Here is a 19970-nt window from a genome sequence, read left to right on the forward strand (position 1 = left end):
TACTCCTAGTCCATAGTCCCCTTTCCTCCACACTTGTGCGACATTCCGTCCTTTGGGACGGGACCAGAGCACTTTTGTCAAAAAGCATCAAAAATGAAAATCTTTGTCCTCCTCTTTTTACGTTGGGTGCCACACACAGCCCTAACCCCGCCCTTCAGAGCTCTGACCCGCACATCGCCCTTCAGTCCTTTTTTCGATTGCCAGGTCTGCGACCATTTAAGCAATAATAGAGGATACCTATTAGAGGGGATGGCGGGCAGGTGTATGGAAGAAAGGGGACTATGGACCAGGAGTAAGATAGTCACTATGGTGAGTGACTTTTATACTCCTACGTCCCGTCCCCTTTCCTCCATGCTTGTGGGAGATTCCCAAGCACTCCTCACAGGTAATACGGGTGGATGGAAACTCCATACTGAAAAAAGTTTTTAAGAGCAGCCTGGCCGAATTGAGCATCGGCTGTGGAGTGTGAGTCTAGAAAATACCCTTCCATAGCATAGACAGTATATTATGTTGGCCTAAAACCAACCGCATCATATATCTAGTATCGTCAGTATAGAATCATCAGCATAACCATAGAGCGCCCATTTTGTATGGAATAGAATTCGCCATCTTGGTAATTTTCGCTTTTCTGTTCAAACTGCTTTGCTGTAAGTGAATTCTATTTCGTTCTGCTCATGCACAGAGCAAGGCCACAAGTTGCATGTTGAAAAACTAGCTAAGACAGCCCAGACAGCAATGCCCTGGTTCCCTCCCTCACAAGTCCTTGGAAGTAAGCAGAAGGCATTTAATCACTACACGGGTGCCAGCTAGTCTCGTTGGAACGGCAGAAACTGTAGAAATCAACAGTTAATGGCTTGAATTATGCCCTCTTCTGCGCCCCCCCCTTCACTGAGACGCTGTAGATCGAGCTGACCGCTAGCCCACAAATAGAAACTTGAAGATAGTGAGGCCTGGAATGTGTCTCTCCCGTGAACGCAGCTTGCTTGTAAGAACAAGAGCATTATGTTCCCTAAAACAAAGAATGGTGTCTGCATTTTTGCATATTGCAACCGTTGCTGAATAAATGTCTGAAGGGTGTCATAATCATCATAATTGTCAATCATCGAACCATTGCAAAGAAAGATACATTATGAGTGGGGCGGTTTTGAATGTGTCACTACTGATAAGATGATCATTTTGTATATATGTAACTGAAGTAAAATGCTAGCTCTCTTGCGTCCCACGAGGTCTGGGAGACGCACTTTGTGGGACGCGAGACCCAGTCGGCCGACTGAGACTATTTGCTTTGCAATAAACCCTAGATTTTGGGAATTGAACCTCGTGTCTGGCATATCAGTTTGTGTGTGGTGATTGTGCCTTGTTTCCATTCGCGAGGGTCCCCTCGGGGCCCCATCAGGAGCTCAGGTCCAAGCAGTAATGCTTACAAAAAGCTGATGGAGAAGCCCACGTAGCCGCTTTGGCAATGGTTTCCGAGGGAACATATTTTTGGAAGGCAACAGTAGCCGCTTTGCCACGTACAAGATGGGCATGAATGCCCTTCGGAGGTTGAAAGCCCTGAATGGTATACCCCTACGAGATACAGGAGGCAATCCATCGGGAGATAGTAGCTTTTGAAGCGGGTTTCCCTTTCGGGTCTCTGAATGTAACAGAGTTGGGAGGAGCCCCCGAGTTCAGTTCTGTCCAGATAGAACTTCAGAGCTCGTCTGACATCTAAATTGTGTAATACTCTCTCGGCATCGGAGGCCGGGTTCGGAAAAAAGACAGGTAATAATATAGATTGATTCAAATGAAAAATCAGTCACTACTTTAGGAAGGAAAGAAGGATGAGTGCGGAGCACAACCTTGTCCTTATGGAAGTTGAGGAATGGATGTTCTACAGACAAAGCTTGAAGCTCGCTTACTCGCCTTGCCGAAGTCACTGCAATCAGAAATGCAACCTTCCATGAAAGGTACTTTAAATCCGCTGTAACCATGGGTTCAAATGATTTATGGCATAAGGCATTGAGGACCAGATTTAAATCTCATTTTGGATGAGGATTGCGTACAGATGGAAAAAGATGCAATAGACCCTCGAATGGTGTAGAGGACCTCCTTGTTCAGTTCCCACTCATAGCTGGCCACCGTCTGTGGGCTGAATGAGCCCACAATCACATTAAAATAAACCGGAATGTGTACCACCAGTAGCCAAATGCTGTGCTGGATGGCCCATTCCCAAATCTGAATGGCAAGGTCCACAAGAGGTGGTGATTTGGGGCCACCCTGCTCGTTGATATAAAACATTGACACCTAGTTGTCCGTGCGGATGCAGACCACCCTGTTCGTGATGGACGGTTGGAAAGCTTTCAGCGACTGAAAAACCACCAGGAGTTCCAAATAATTTATATGAAACTGCCTGTCCTGCAGCGTCCACAGATCAAAAACCTGGAGACGATTTAGCGTTGCGCCCCACCCCAGAAGGGAGTAGTCCATGGTAATCGTCACTTGTGGGCAGGGGTCCTCAAAAGAGCCCCCCACTGCAAGATTGTTGGTCGAAGACCACCATAGAAGGTCCGCCATCATGCAGGATGGAACTGGGATCATTTTGGAATCCGAGTCCGAAGCCTGACAGCAAGAGCTGCGAAGAGCCAGCTGCGTACACCTTATTTTGAGACGCGCAAGAGGAAGAGCAAGTGCGCATGAAGCCATGAGGCCCAGAAGTCTCTGGAACCACCAAGCCATCATGTGTTCTGACTGGAGGAAGAGCTGACACGTGGCGGAAAGACCTGCAATCCTCTCTGCCGTCAAATACACCCTGGAGTCGATCGTGTTCAAATGGAAACCCAGGAAAATCAGGTCTTGGGAGACCGTCAGGGAAGATTTCTACCAGTTCACAGACAGCCCAAGATGGAACAGGAGCTGGAGGAGAGACTGGAGATTGCTCGAAGCCGTCAGTGGACAAGGGCTGCGTAGGAGCCAGTTGTCCAAATACGGATATACATGAACACCCTGTAGCCAAAGGAAAGCTGCGATGACCGACATCTTCGTAAAGACACGCGGCGCCGAGCTGAGACCAAAAGGGAGCACACAGAACTGGAAATGCTCCCCTCCCAGAGAGAACCACAGATAGTTTCGATGCAGCCTCCATATCAGGATGTGCATATACGCGTCCTGAAGGTCCACTACACTGAGCCAGTCGCCCTTCCGAAGAGAGGACTTTATTTGGCAGGGTGTGATCAACCTTTCTCTTCCCCAAGAGAAATTCAAGATGAACTGGGAAAGGTTGAGGATTGTGCGCTGGCCAGCTTGTTTCGGTCTGGGCACCGTGAACAGACGAGAGTAGAAGCCCTCCCCTTGTTCCCAGAGGGGAACAGGTTCCACCGCCCTGAGGTCTAAAAGCTTCTGAACCTCGGCTCTGAGGGAGGGTGTCCCGTTCTGGAAGAGATGGTTGAGGGCGGGGGGCGAGATTAGTCCTCCCACCAGAGTCTCGTGCGACCGACAAAAAATATAATTTTTCAGTTTTGTCGGCAGGGAGACTACCAGCCCCTGGAGAGGAGGCTGATGGGCAAGAGAAAAACCGACCACGTTGTTGTTTGATGGGTGCCGCCAACCGGAGGTTCAGTTCTGTGCGCCCGGCGGTCCTGAAACCCCCTGAAGCCAGAGGAGGATCGAGACTGAGACCCGGACCTGTGTATAAGAGGCCTTAGCTGGGACCTTCGCCAGGACCGACAAAGATTTGGCTGTTTGGGTGCTCGCCTTGGTCTTTGTAAGTTCCTCATCCGTAGAAGAATGAAACCATTCCTTGCCGTTGAAGGGAAGATACAGAACTTTATCTTGCACCTCCTTCGAAAACTTCATCGCATGGAGCCATGTCTGGCGGGAGGTGTCAATGCCCACCATAAGGCCTCGAGCTGAAGTATCTACATGGTGTGTCGCAGCTTCCAGCAGATCTAGTGCCAAAAACTTGGCGTCCGACAAACAGGCTTTGAAGTCGTCTAGCCTGTCCGCAGGAATACACTCCTGGAAATCAGCCAGCTCCTTCCACAGCCTCATATTAGCTGCAGCCAGGATGAGCTCTGGATTTGCTTGACAAAGTTGGAGTGCTGAGTTGGCAAAGACTTTCTTGCCCAAGGAGTCCAGAATCTTGTCTTCCCTGGACAGAATCTGAGCCGCAGCCGGTGAGGTCACAGAGGCTGGCTTGGATTGAAGCGTGGCCACAGCTACCACCGTTGAGGAAGGGAGCAGACAAGAAGCCAAGGCTATCTCCTGAGAGGTGTAGATCCTATAACGGGCGTCAATTCTTATTGATATGTAGCCCGGTGTGGGGCTTATCCCAGCCTTACGAGCCTCAGCCAAAATGTCCTTCTGGAGGAACAGGCTGGTGTATTCATGGTGACAAGGTGAACGCTCCCGAAAGCACCCCCTCCAGCAGAGCGGGGGCCTCAGGTACTGGAATGTCGAGGAGGGCTATCATGTCCAGGTCACGGTCATGGAATGCTCTGACAGAGCGGGCTCCTCATCACTATCCTGATCTGCTTGAGGGTCATCCAGAAAATCGGGAGTTGATGGCTGGGCCGTCACAGGTTTTAAAGTGCCATCCCGTTCTACCAGTGTCTTTTCTATGGGAGACAACGGGGGTAGGGGAGGAAGAGCTGGAAGCGGGCATAGAGGAGTAGGTGGTACTACTGCAGGAGCTGCTGGAACCGCTGGGGTGGAAGGTGGAGCCAGAGGTTCAGTGTAGATCTCCCTGAAAAGACCCTTAAAATACTCCTTCATGATTTCCTGAAAAAGACATCCTCTGATAAAGATTTAGGCGCTGGTGTAGGCAGAGGCCTCTCATACGGGGCATACCACCACAAACGCAATGAGGATGGTTGCCAGGAAGGCCCACCACCAATCGGGTCCACATAAACCAGTGGAGCAGAAGCAGGTGGAAGTGAGACAGTATGAGGCAGCAGCATCCGAGCACGACGTCATAAGAAGGGCGGAACAGATTTTTACCTTCCCAGTGAGGTGGAAACGGCTGCTCAGCCCCTAAAAAAAGATTCCCAGAACCTGACATCGAGAACATAGGTGCAAGGGAAGAATCCAAAATGGCCACCGTGGACCATGAGGGTTGGGCCGCCATTTTGTCCATGCCTGAAGAGAACTGCGTCACATGTGCAGATGAGGCAACCGTCTCCTCAGGCTGGTCAGGGGACTTAAGTAACACCTTAGCCTTGACACAAGGAGGTGGCCCCAAAATTAGCCTCCAAAGGAGGAACCTCGGCAGAGCTGGTAACAGAGGAATTACGGTTTATGACCACCCTCTTTGCCCCCTCGACAGAAGCGGTATCACTGCGTCCCTGAGTGCGGAAATGCTGAGGAATCACCCTCACAGACAAGATCTTCAGAGCAGGTCCCTCTGTTTTGTCGGTACAGACCTTAGCCTCAAAAAGAGGAACCTCGGGTTTCCTCCCGGTACACGTAGCTCCCTCGTGAGGGGCCTCAAGCCGTGGCTTTGTACAGGAAGCTCCAGAAAAGGAGGCCACGGGGCGTACCCCGGTGTCTGTGTGGAAAGCTCTAGAAACTGAGACCTTGGCGCGAACCCCGGTGTCCAAAGCCACAGATGAACTGGGCTGAAGTTTAGCACCTGACACGAGACCCTCGGAAGGTGGTCCGGTCTTGGCAGGTCAGTCGTGGGAACCCTGGGAGAAAACTCTGGTATGCCCATTAGGCCTGTGAGGCACCTCAGGAGAAGCCCTGGTGGTAGAGCTGCTCAAGCCCCTCCTGGACCTAGAAGACCCCAGGAAGAAGTCCCCCGGCCGGGGCACCCTAAAAAGTAAGGAACTTAACGGGCGTCTCCCCTTTTCGTCGATGAAAAGCTGAAGATGAGGAACACGCTAAAAGACCTCCTCCCACCAAAGAATACGGAGCTGGTGCGCCCGGACAGAGAAGAAATAACAGTAGAAACACGAATCCCAGCGATGGTCCGGAATGAGACACTCCAGAGAGAATGGGGATCTGCCCTCGCAAAGCGACGTTCGCATGAAGAACAGGACACAAATCCCAGACGCTCCGACATAGACAGAGGACTAAGCAACCGCAGAACCAGAGCAGAAGAGAAGGACAATGGGAACAAAAAATCTTTCCCGGTGATGCAAGTGCGTCCAGCCCCGACCGCGTGGAGAAAAGGACTGAAGGGCGATGCGCGGGGCAGAGCTCAGGAGGGCGGGGTTACGGACGCGTGCGGTACCCCGCGTAAAAAGAGAAGGACAAAACTTTCATTTTTGATGCTTTTTGACAAAAGTGCTCCGGTCCCGTCCCGGAGGACGGAACGTCCCACAAGTATGGAGGAAAGGGGACGGGACATAGGAGTATGCCAATTAACCCTTAATGGTCCCAATCTGGAGTCCCAGATTAGCCAAATGTAACACAAAAAGACAACACCATAGGAGGTATATTGCATTGGGGTCCACATCCCTTTCCCTACAGCAGCCGCAGAATTTGTTCCAACGGCAGCGGTATATGGATTTTGTGGCTGGCTTCTGCCCGAAGCAAATTCTCCATTTCGTCATCCGGAAGGTCCCAATCCTTGTATTTAAACCTCTCAGAAACCATGCGTGAAGGTTGTGTGTGTTGACCTCTGGATGGAGAACCCAATCCTCCTCTCGCAAGAGAAGGTTCTCTCTTTGTGGAAGACGCATTGGAGGGAAGATGAACATGTCCAGAAGGTCCGGGTACGATGTCCTCTTGGCCCAATCCAGAGAAATCAGGATCATGGATTTCCCAAACTTTCTCAACTTCCAGATCACGTGAGGAATGACGGGGACTGGAGGAAACACGTACAGGAGTGGGAACTCCCAGTCCACTACGAACGCCTCTCCTAAAGCTGCTCTTAGGGGGAATTCACTGGAGCAGGACAGTACGCACTTCCGGTTGACATGGGTCACAAACAAATCCACTTGAGGGGTTCCCCCAAGGGTGAAGATCTTGTGAAGGACTTCCTGAGCTAGTTTCCACTGTGCTCTGCCTGCTCAGAGAATCCGCCGCCGTGTTCTCCTCTCCGGCAAGGTGAACTGCCGATAGGGAGATTTCTTTTTGAATTGCCCAGAACCAGAGCTGCATTGCATCTCTGCACAGTGGCAGTGAACCTACGCCTCCTCTTGTTGAGGCAGTACATGGCCAATATGTTGTCCGTCATTATCAGGAAATTCTTTCCCTCCACAGAGGGCAGAAAGGTTTTCAGCGCTAGCCAGATAGCCCTCAGCTCCAAAAGATTGAGGTGTTATTTGGACTGCCGATTGTCAGATCGTTGCCGTGGGCTCCCCACACCATGAGTGAGGCGTCCGTCACTACTGTTATCTCCGGCTATGGTTGCCAAAAGGGTTCTCCGCTCAGCACGTTGTCCTCACAGGCCCACCACAGGAGGTCCTGTATGACTCGGCTCTGAACCTGAAGTAGGTCTGACATCTTGCCCGAGAATTGGGACCACTGTGTCCTGAGAGCCCATTGGAGGGATCTCATTCTCCGGCAAGCCTCTGGCACCAGGAAGATACAGGATGCCATGAGATCCAGCAACCACAGAAAGTCGAAGGCCGGAAGACGGTGGGCACTCTGGAATTTGGTGACCATCTGCATTATGTGTTGAGCCCTTGGGTGGCAAGGCTTTTCCCAAGGATGCATTCAGGATCGCTCCAATGAACTGGAGTCGTTTGAGATGGTATTATGTGGGACTTCTTGAAATTGAGGGAGAAGCCCAGTCTGTGGAGAGAGTGGCAGGTTATGCTGAGGTGTTCCAGGGTCTGTTTTTGAGAACGAACCCTGATCAGCCAATTGTCCAGGTAGGGGTAGGCCTGAATCCCCCCCTCTCCTGAGACTTGCTGCCACCACCGCCATCAGCCCGAATGGCAGAACTCGAAACTGATAATGTGAACCGCCAACCACAAACCTCGTGTATTTTCTGTGCTTGTGATGGATTGGCACATGAAAGTAAGCATCCTGAAGGTCCAAGGACGCCATCCAATCCTGGAGCTGGAGGGCCTGAAGGATCTGAGAAAGTGTAACCATCTGGAGTTTGTCCTTCCTGAGAAACAGTTATTGCATCTCACGTCCAAGATGGGTCTCACTCAGCCGTCCTTCTTGGGGATTAGAAAACAGGGAGAGTACCACCCTTTGTTCCTCTCCATTACAGGTACTGGTTCTATAGCACCTTTCTCAAGCAGGCTAAACATTTCCTGCACAAAGAACGGATCTGGAACCTTGAAAGTGGCTCCCCGGTGGATGGTCCTGAGGCCTTTTTAGAAAGAGGAGGCCGTAACCTTGGGCTACTGTTTCCAATGGCCACGCATCTGAAGTAATGCCATGCCATTCTTGCAGATGCAGTGAGAGTCTGCCTCCCACCGGGGTTCGTGTAGGTCAAGGCCTCAGAGGTTTTGAGGCGGCAGATGGTAAAGTAGTCGTTGATTGGGCAGACTTTGTGCCTCTGCCTCGTCCACCACGAGGGAATATTCTGTGACCCTTTTGACAAGCCAGTCCTCTCGCCCTTCCAACTGAGGAGTTGAAGCGAAAGGACTTACCCCTCTAAGATGATCCACTGGGGTGAGATGGTTGTGGCTGTCTGATGGTGGCTCCAAGGGATTTGGCTGCCGCTTTTGAGGTCTGCAGCTTCTGTAGGCTTTCATCAGCCTTGCTGCCAAACAGCTGGGTGCCGTCAATGGGCATGTTGAGGAGCCTGGACTGCATGTCCGGTGCAAATCCTGACTTTGTCAACCACGCAAACCTGCTCATTACCGTGCTTGCCGTCATGGCTCTGTTGATGCTATCAGCCGAGTCCACTCCTGACTGCAGAGACACGCACATAGCTTCCTTGCTGTCTCTCACAATGTTCAAAAAGCCATCTCTTTCTTCCCCTTCAGGAATACGATCAGCTGCTATAGCTACACAGTGCCACAGGGTAAACGTGAGTTTTGCTAGGGTGCAAGTGGCATTTGCAGACTTGAGCGCCATGCTTCCAGCAGAAAATACCTTTCTTGCCCAGGCGTCAAAGCGTTTATCATCCTTATCTGGTGGGATGGTATGGTATGCCGTCTGTTTTGTAGATGTTGCTGCTTGAATAACTAGACTTGCAGGTGTTGGGTGTCTAGATAAGTTTGTAGGGTCACCACTAGATGGCCTATATTTTTGGTGAGGCTCTGGTTTACCACTGGACTGGACTCGGGAACCCCCCCCAATTTGCCATAACCCTTTTCTGAGGACATCAGGAGAAAAGGAAGTATTGGATCTTTTTGTGGACCTTTAGCCAGAATATCCGTTAGGTTGTCTTGCCTCGAACAGGGTCTGCTGGGTCTGGCTTGCCAAATTCCATTTCCGGTGAGGTGTCGACCGCACTAGCAGTTTGCAAATTCTCATGTAGATTTTTTTTTTTTAACTCTTTTTATTGAATTTTACAACATGTCAAAAGAAAAGGAAACATTCCCTCCAACCCCTCCTCCCCCATCTCCCCTCCAGCCCCAAGGTAACGAGCATTCAAATCCTAAATCGCTTTTCTTCCAGGCAGTCCCTCCACATTCATTGTAGATCTAGTAGTCTCAGGCGTTGCGGGCACCACATCACCCTGAAGTCATCTTTAAGGAAATTCATTATTTCCCCCCAATCCGCAGTAAAGTTCTGCATTTCATCTACCATGGCGTAAGTTGCCCATTCCAAAGCCACTATTACCCAAATCTTACGAAGCTAGTCCTGACTCATGGGGATCTCGGGGCTCTTCCATCTCTGAGCCATTAACATCATAGCCGCTAGCGTCAGTATCACTTTTGCTTTCTCTCTTCCTCTGGGTTCCCCCACTTCCGACGCTCCTCGGATGCCTAAGAGGATCTGTACCGGCGTTCTTTCATCTCCCGGGCCAAAGGCCTGTTCCTGCGCCCTCTGTACCTCTCCCCAAAAAGGTTCAATCTTTGGGCACTTCCACCAGATATGCTCCGCTGTTCCTGCCGAACCACAGCATCTACCCGATCTTGTTGGAAACATCTTATGAAGCTGAGCAGGGGTATAGTGCCACCCGATTAAAATCTTATGCCACGCTTCTTGTAGTTGGGACACTTTAGCCAGTTTAGGTATCCTCCTCCATAGCCTCTCCCATTCTGCCCTACTGATTTCTCTCCCTAGGACCCGTTCCCATTTCTGCATATAAGCCCACTGAGAGCCTGTATGTGAGCTTTCTAGAATCTTATAAATATTGGAAATGAGGCCCTTCGTTCCGTCATTAGTTAGTAGGAAGCTCTCAAACTGCGTTGGTTCCCTTATCGCCGCCATCCTAACCCCTGGGTGCAATACCCAGTGCCGTATCTGTGCGTACCGTAATCCTCATTCAGATTTTTAAGTCTGGATTTTTCAGAAATAAAACTTTCTGGGACGTTCGGTGTGTCCAGTTGCAATCCAAATGGTGGAGTGCCATCATACGAGGGTTCGTAATCCTCATAGATTGAACATAAAGACTTGAAAAAGTCCTTTATCAGTAAAGGCTTGTATGATTTTTGAATCTCTAGATTGTGTCGGTAAAGGTGTTGATGGTTTCGACATAGGCGTCGATGGCTTTGACACCCACGGTGTCGATGACATTTCCGACGCCTCGACTCAAAAGAGTCGACAATTTCTCATCGAGTCGAGATCTCGAAGTATCTCAAAGGGACTTGGACTTGTGTCGCGGGCTCGAGGACGTGCGAGAGGTAGTCTTTGGCCTTTCCTTGACTGCCTTATGTGGCTTGACAGGAGAATGGCATTTTACCTTTTCCTTCGAAGGGGTTGGGCCTCTCTCTGTCTCTCTCTCCTTCTCCTCATTTCTATTTCTCTCTCGTCCTCTTTCGAAGATTTTCAACATTTCCTGTCTGAAATGTTCCCACTCAGCCGGAGTAGAGGATTTAGTTGGACATGTTCTACTTCTCCCCGAAGAGGAATCAGACGAACTCAAAGAGGGCGGCCTAGAATGCCCTTTCTTCGACTTTCTCGAAGATGAGGAATGGTGTGGCCTGCTCCTGTAGCGTGATTGTTTCTTTGATCTCTTCCTTCGAGGAGAGTCAGATCACGATGAATGATCTTTTTGTCGATGGAGTCATCAAAGTGGATTTAGTAGGGGTCCTACCTGCCGCAAGTTTTCCATTACATTCTTTCAGAGCCTTTACCGGTCATCAAGTGGCAGGATTGATAGTCTGCCGTTTTATGTTCGACGCCAAAGCACCACAGACACACCCAATGGGGGTCTGTGAGGGACATCTTGGCACCACAGCTGAAGCACTTCTTGAACTCAGTCTTTGGGGTTGAAGGAGCTGAAGATGAGGCCGTTGCTCGAACAAAGTACTCACAAAAACTGAAGCACACCGTACTTCTCGAAGCAAAGGCTATAGTGGAAAAACAAAGCTGGTGCTGAGAGTGCTATATATTTCAACTAGGGCGTTGACTCTGAGATGGAAGCCCTTGAGGGACACTGAGTCAACCACATGGATGCACAGGCACCCTCTGCTGAGAAGTTTTGTTTCTGAAGCAGCTGAAGCTGGAAGATATCATATCATAAAATGAGGAATACGTGGGAGGACACAAACCACTTGAAATGTATATTTGTGTAATAGGCTAAAACTGTAGGGGTTAATACAAAGTCAGGATTAAAATTATGATGAACTGAAATGTAATGCTTGTATGCACATTGTCTGCACTGGCACGTTAAATGCATTAAACTATATGTATTGATGGTTATTTTAGTGTATTGAATTTTTTAATATAAATGTTTATACATTTGTACAATAGTCTGAGTTAGTGAAGTAGATTTTAACATTATATCGGTTATTGAATGGGTTGATCTACTCTATAATTAACTGTACAAAGGGCAATAAGGTTTAAAAGAGTTTAAGTTTTTGAAGTAATAGCAGTGAAGTGATCACACCCAAGCCTTGTTTTTCAGACATAACCACACGGATCCCTAAAAAAGGCTCACCCAAACATGAGCAAGCGTCTTAGTTACCGGGAACCTGCAGAGAGGAAAACATCAGGAGAAGAAGAAAAAAAAACACAAGAGGAGAAACCGTGTGATAGAGAAGGGCAAGCTTTGAAGGTTACACAAGTTTATCCACCTGCAAGAGTTGAGACACCACAACAAGTTGAGAGACCAAAGAGAGCTGAGAGGGCTCAGAGAGACAGATTGAGCAAAACTGCTCTCGCACAAGGAAGGCCCACTGAGTAGATTACTGAAAATATGCCCCCAGTGTAACTTTGTTCATGAAGTTCTAGCTACACAAGAAACAGACTAAGCAACTATTCTAAACATGTTTGCAAGACATTCGTTGGATGAGATGGGAATTCTAGTCTAAATTAAATTCTTGTTTCCACCGATATTAAATTGTGCATGGTACCTAGGAAACACAGATCTTAAGAACCCCTGCATAGGATATAAGGATTCAACGCAATTCCACTGGAAGCTCCACACGCAGGGAGTTGCGTCATCTACATGAGGGCAGGCAGGTCTGAATGAATGCTAGCAATATGGCCAAAATATTCATGCGAGTGATATCTAATTCTACCACCAGACAGCGGCCAATGTAGAAAAAGCTGCTTTGTCAGAACAATTGCAGTGTTTGACAATATGACTGTGGAAAATGAGTGCAACCTCTTATTCCCACTGTCCTGAACTACCCAAAGGTTTGGTAGCAATGGCTAAGCAGCAAGGCTTAGTCTAAGAGGGATGATGGATGTAGTGAGGCACACAGAACTCAGAGCATGCACAGGTCAGGAAAACGCACACTAGCAGTTATAAAGCAATTTTTAGACCAACTTGTACAACTTTAGTTAACACCTACTTAGTCAATCTTAGGAAGTCCAACTCTGTCCTAGGTGAGTCTCACAGAGTCACGTGGGGGGGGATTGGGTATCCAGTGACCAAGGGCTGAGGGAGAAAAGGCAGATAAGCAGCAGACAAGGCAGAGTCTATGAAGAGTTCTTCAATTTTAGAGGAGAATATCAGTTCGGTTTCTTTAGCAAAATGGGTTGTCCATCCCCAACGTAGCTCAATGTACGCTTGGAGGGGATGCAAGTTACAGCTTAACTGCAACCCTCTGAAGCACAGGAACAACAAAGCAGGCCCTAGGCAAGTATTAGGGGCTGAATAGTACCTTATAAGCGAAGAAGCTGGTGCAGCAAGACGGGCCCCCAAGAAGAGGTGGCAGCAGACCCTGGTTTAGTATTCTTGGCCACTAAAGAAAAGAGCTGTTGATGGATCTGGAGATTGCACTCGAGTAGTTGGACGCCCAGCAGTAGATCTTCGTACTGGCTCATTGGTGCCTTTTTCAAGGCTTGTTGAAGGACAGTTATGCGGTGGAGTTGGCGCCCTTTCTCGGTCCTGGTCTCAGATATGGGGACTTTGTGTAGTAGGATACAGTCAATGGAGGTCCAGAAAAATGCCTACCAAGTTTCAGACGAAACCGAAGTTCAGAAGACATTGCACTGCAAAATGGCACAGGACCCCTGACATTGAGGAATTGTAGGCCAGGGAAGGCGCAAAATGCAGGCAGTTCCTCTTGGGACTGGTTAGGCCCACCAGTCAAAGGGAGGAAGTCGTCCACTAGCACAGAAGTTGAGGTCGGAACTGCAGCAGTTACTCAGCCGGCTCTGGTGGTTGCTGAAAGTGGCTGTGGATGTCCTCCTTTGTCGGATCTTCAGTTCCAGTTATTGAATCTGAGTTTCTGCTCCAGGACCCTCACCTTTAGTGCAGGAAAACTGACTGAGCCCACCAATCACCAGACATGCATTCATTCAAACTTGGGGTATGGCTGTCCAATGGGGCCAGCCAGCCTCGCAGCACAAACTGGCTCCAGGTAGGCACATTGCAGGACAAAGACACAGGGAGTTTCAATCACCTCCCCCACTTCCTGTCCTTTCAGGCACTCAAGAGGGTCTTTGGTGGGCCCTACCCAGGCAGGTAGAAGGCAGCTCAAGAAAGACCAACTCATCAAGAACAAGGCTTAAAAAAGTACAGCCACCATTTCAGGCAAATGGTGACCCTTGTGGCCCTTACCGCAGCTGCAAAGGCAGCCGGCGACAAAAGTCCACAAAAGCTGGTAGACTGCCTCCAGCCTGTCAGATGAACATGGAACAGTAACTAAAAGTTACTGAAAAAGCGAGAAAGGGGAGACAATGTTTACCCTCAGCACTCCACTTAAGGTGGGGTGTGCTGATCTGGCAAATTAAAATACAGATGGGACAAAAAGTGTCCCCTCTGCCCTGGTAGACGTGTTAATACAGGTAAAATAAAAAGGGAGGGTCAAGGAGTTCCCCAGCAACATTGCACAGAAAGTTCTATGTGCTGCAATAATTAAATGTAGATGCCAGAAAAGATGGAGGAAAGCGTAACTCAATTAAAAAGTATCAAAAAGAAAAAGAAAGGGGTCAGATGGTCAGAGTAGAAGAATGAGTGAGTGTGGAAAAAGGTTCCCACTCACTCAGGAGACTGAGTCCAAAAATCTAGTAGTCCAGCAAAAATGCTGGGGGACTCACAAAGTGGGGATAATTTCACTAAAAAAGGAAAATCTACCCAACACACACCCAATCCTGTATCATGCCTCATGTCTGTACTCTGCCAGTGCAACTTCATTCATGTTTTCAGCTACAACAACATTAAGCCACAGGAGGACCAGACATCCCACCTAGCTCTCTCAACAAAGAAGACCTGCTTATGCAACATGCACAGTTTAACCATCATCCGAGTCCTAGAAAGATCTGTTGCCGGGTAAGGATGTCAACAAGCAAGTACATAGACCGTGGCAATTGACAAAGAATGACAACACAAATTCTGAACGGTTCCCAATGGTTACCATTGAGGATGTTAATAGAACAACCCATTGGAATGTGCGGCATTAGTGTCCGTTTCCATTTAAAATGATGGAAGCAAAAGCCAGATTTAATACCAGGTCGTTTGTTCAGCCACACATCGGCCAAGAAATGCTTCTTAGCCAACCATAGACTGTAGAAGAAGAAATTCACCTATTTCTAGCCGCAGAACCTAGGAAAATAGACCCTTTGTTTTCATTAAGAATGTTTCAGAGGAATGATTTCCAACGTTTATTATATGTGTACTTTCTCAGGGAACAGGCACCCTTAAGTGTCCCAAGGGAATAGCTTTAGCACCATAGAAAACAATAAAATCAAAACGATTGATGACATCCAGTGATCCAAATCCCTGGTAAATCACTTTACAGACCATATCGCAAAAGTCCACACTCCTACCTGAGGAACAGGAGATGTTGGATTCTTGCTCTCAGAAAATTCTTCATAGTGCAACACGACTCCACTTAGCTGCAAGATTTTATGGACAAAGGCAGGGGGCTGATGGATGTCCACAGGAATCACTTGGCTGGGGTCTCTTACGGCCTCGTCACAGTAATCTAATCTAAAACAAAATACAGGAAAATGATTCTGCTGTTCAAAGGAATCAGATTGTAGGAAGTCAACTGTACAATATCTTCTGGTAAAAAAAATCCATGCACCAACGATCACAATGAAGAGAGAAGAGAAGAAAATCTTTATTTCGGGCAACTAGCCCATTGAAGAACAATAAAATCACAGTACATTCAAAAAGTATAAACATAATAGAATACATGAATCCACAATACATTAGTGCTAAAATACTACTTTAAATGATTTTTTACTGTAGCAAGAACGCTCTCAGTTCCAAGGCACGCTCAAGAAAAGCATAGATTTTTGATGCTCAATTTATGCTTGGAGGTAGTACAATCATATTACAGGCTACTGCTGAACTTCTTTTCCCCAAACAGATAAACAGCGGGCAAAGATATTTACGCCTTAACTCCGCATTTACAGGGCATAGTAATAATTAATAGTAATAATAAATGCAGCAAGTCGTCCACATCATGGTATTTGCAAAAACAATTATTCACACCTTTGATATTTGTATCCATAGAGGTTCCTTTCATAAAAAGTAAGTTAGATCTCAGATGCAGAAAAACTGCCCTTTTCCTCAGTTCTTTAAACCAATGCACATAACTTAGCGGGCCCAACACTTGCTTCCTGTTAAAGTAGCCCTAAATGCTCTTTCTGTGGTATTCACGAGCCTCCCTTTAGGTTTGCTTCAAATTAAAGAAATCCTTGGTCACAATCGCCATTTCTACTTTCCCCCTACCTATTGTACAACACAAATAATCTGCCAGGCCGAGCTGATCAAGAGTAGTGCATATATAGTTTAACCACTCCGACCTGTTGTATGCATCTGAGCCCAAGATGTCACCGACTAACATCCTTGCCAGGGCCAAAGCTGGGTTACCCCATAGGCGTAACCAATATAACACGGTTGGAGTTGGATGAAATCTGAAACCAATGTCAGGCTACATTCCTGGTGAATTAAGTAGCCTGGGAAACCCTTATTCACCCCTATGATTCTACTTAGGAAGTCATTCTCTTTCCTTTGGATAGAGTCTGAGACTGCAGCACCGTACGTAGCCACTGGTACAGATTGCTTTATAAATTCGCAAGGCATGATCCACTGAAAGCCCACCCAAACTACGCCCATAACACAGTAGAGCACCGTTTATTTGAGCACATTTTCCCACCTGGGCGTCAATATGTGTATGCATATTACTTTCGATTTCGTCAAGTTAATGTTGAAATACCTTGCGGACATATGCTTGCAAAAGCACAGCAAGAGCTGCTGAAGGGCCCTTCTTGTTTTTTGCAATGAGAACAGCATTGTCCACATACATCAGCAATGGGAAGTGCCTTTCGGCAAACTTGGGCACATCTGTTGATGATGGTAAGGTTTGTGTGAACACCAATCATACTGCGCTTTATAGAATTTAATATTCAAGTGTCATTACAATTTTCCACTGCTCCCAAAAACATGGAGTGTCATGACTAAGCCAACACATGTTTTGACCATAAGGTCTTTGTTAATTGGCATCTTGTTAAAGAATCAGGTATGTTTGAGCTGTCCTAAAATAGCTCTGTTTCGACGTTGGCTGGCGGCAGCTTGTGTTTCTTGCCAAGTAAGTGTTTTGCAGAATAAAATTTAAAGTAGTATTCAGGATGTATTTGTTTTCCAATGATTGGAGTGAGTTTTTAGTATCTCTTAATAGAAAAGTCAGGGTGCCCCGTGTGGTGCATCCGGCCGTGTTCTGTGACTCCTAGTGAAGATAGGACCATAGATATGACCATCATTTTGCACGGTTCACATAGTCAAATGCTGTGCTTTAGGCCATAAAAGCTACTTAGATTTGAACCCCGTAACCCTGGATGTATTTTTCCAAAATGAGTCAAATTTAAAGTTTGATCCACTGTCCCCAGACTAACGAAAACCATATTGGATAGCTGAGAGGATAGTATTGTCCTCTACCCAATCCATGATTTTCCCATAAGTGTCCTACCAAACCAGTTAGCCGTCGTATCGATTAAGGAAACAGGACGATAGCAAGTTGGATCTGCCACATTCCTTTTCTTAAAAATCGGTAGAATAGTAGCCTGGTTCCAGCTTTGTGGGGGAGCCAGGTCAATCAGAACCAGGAGAAAAAAAAAAGGTTAAGTCCCAGGATTTTTTGTTATAGGGGGATTGAGCACTATTGGGACTCCTTATAATGTGTTACACAATGAAGGGAGTGCTCAATTACCTCTCTCTTAGTCTACCTAATAAGGTGGTCAGATAGAAAATTAACAAAAGGATAGAATTCTTTACCCATGTGTCATATGTATTGACAAAAATTTGTCGTGCCAGAGAAGTATGTAAAAAAAAAAAAAAACACATTTTAATCAACAATTAAGTTCATTACATCATGTGGTATATGCTTTCCACAAAGCATTACCACTATTTTAAAAAAAAAATAAGAATTTGTGACATACAATTTAAAGAAACCCAATTCTCAATGCTTCAGAATTAATGCCAGTGGCAGCTACGGTTAGTAAGTGACAATCATATTTCCAATATACAAGTACGATATTAATGCCAGAATTTTTTGACAAAGGAGCAAACTAACTAAATACAGATGACAGTTTAAACAGATGTTATTTGTAGAAAGACAAAGTTATTTAGGGTGTCAGTGGGATGTCTACATATGTTTCGGCTAAACAGAGTCTCGTGAACACCTTCCCTGATGTTCCGCTGTTATTAAGAGCCCTCTTCAGGACAAAATGTTGTTTTAATGGGATGACGGTACATTCATAGGCTCCAGTCCCCGTTTGTCAAATTTCAATGGGAGACTATAAAACAAAAAATAAATTCATAAAATTATAATGGATTGTCTAAAGTAATGTTTTTAAAAAAAAAGATGTTTTGAAAAACAGAGACATGTTACAAAAAACTTTCTTAGGCAACGTTCATATGTCTTAGGACTGTTTTAATTCCTGTATACAAAGAGTTTCACTGACCTTTTGGTCTTATTGTTGGTTTGACTAAAGTCTATCAAATTTCTTCAGGCGGTTAATTCCTGATTACTTGTTTTTAGATTGGAGTAAAAAGTTTAGTAACCTGCTTTTATATCAACGATTCTGGTATTAGCCTACCTCTTCCCAGTTGTTTCATGCATTTGTTTAAGATGGTTATAGATGGTCAAATGATAGTCGGCCGTCCACTTGAATCAGAAAAATAAGGAAAAACAGGTAAACAAACGAAATCGATATATGTGCAACCTTCACATTTAGAAGAAAAACCCGAAAGAGGGAAACGATGCATATTATGCGGACATTTGTTGTTGAAAGGCAGGACTAGCAAAAATAGCAAAACATGCACGCTAACTAACTATTGACCTAGCATGCATGGGAAATAGAAAAATTAAAAGTTTGTGTCTGATTGCATCCGTAGGTGGATGTCGACACAGCATTAAAGCTGCTGAACGAAGGGCAAGAGAACGGCTCTGTCAAGAAAACGGCACCCTAAAACGTGCATGAAACAACTGGGAAGAGGTAGGCTAATACCAGAATCGTTGATATAAAAGCAGGTTACTAAACTACAAGGTTCTAAACATATTGTACAAATGCCTGCTTGCACCCCATAGGTCCCATGCATTAAAAAATTTCAGCAAGAAGAAAAGCCTTTTTCTACAAAAGGGAAACAGATCCGAAAGCAACCGAGTGGATTATTTACTCCAATCTAAAAACAAGTCATCAGGAATTAACCGCCTGAAGAAAATTGATAGACTTTAGTCTAACCAACAATAAGACCAAAAGGTCAGTGAAACTCTTTGTATACATGAATTAAAAACAGTCCTAAGACATATGAACGTTGCCTAAGAAAGTTTTTTGTAACATGTCTGTGTTTTTCAAAACATCTGTTTTTTTTAAAACATTACTTTAGACAATCCATTATAATTTTATGAATTTATTTTTTGTTTTATGGTCTCCCATTGAAATTTGACAAACGGGGACTGGAGCCTATGAATGTACCATCATCCCATTAAAACAACATTTTGTCCTGAAGAGGGCTCTTAATAACAACAGCGGAACATCAGGGACGGTGTTCACGAGACTCTGTTCAGCCGAAACATATGTAGACATCCCACTGACACCCTAAATAACGTTGTCTTTCTACAAATAACATCTGTTTAAACTGTCATCTGTATTTAGATAGTTTGCTCCTTTGTCAAAAAATTCTGGCATTAATATCGTAATACGATTGTCACTTACTAACCCTAGCCACCACTGGCATTAATTCAGAAGCATTGAGAATTGGGTTTCTTTAAATTGTATGTCACAAATTCTTAATTTTTTTAAAAATAGTGGTAATGCCTTGTGGAAAGCATATACCACATGATGTATAGAACATAATTGTTGATTAAAATGTGTTTTTTTACATACTTCTCTGGCACGACAATTTTTTGCCAATACATATGACACATGGGTAAAGAATTCTATCCTTTTGTTGAGTTTCTATCTGACCACCTTATTAGGTAGACTAAGAGAGAGGTAATTGAGCACTCCCTTCATTGTGTAACACAATCAGAACCAGGTCAGGGCCAGCGGCCTTTCCATTAGAA

At 46.1% G+C, this 19970-nt stretch overlaps 1 protein-coding gene across 1 annotated transcript in view; it reads right to left on the reverse strand.

The window, feature by feature from the left end:
* Window positions 1–19970, reverse strand: part of ATG2A (autophagy related 2A) — a 2105371-nt gene that overhangs the window by 1841295 nt on the left and 244106 nt on the right. The window contains exon 5 of the mRNA XM_069644746.1: window positions 15223–15385. Within this exon, the coding sequence (XP_069500847.1) occupies window positions 15223–15385 (163 nt within the window). The remainder of the gene's footprint in view (window positions 1–15222; window positions 15386–19970) is intronic.

This window comes from Ambystoma mexicanum, chromosome 2p (assembly GCF_040938575.1).
Source record: "Ambystoma mexicanum isolate Mex_15411 chromosome 2p, UKY_AmexF1_1, whole genome shotgun sequence".
In the NCBI taxonomy this organism is placed as follows: Eukaryota; Metazoa; Chordata; class Amphibia; order Caudata; family Ambystomatidae; genus Ambystoma; species Ambystoma mexicanum.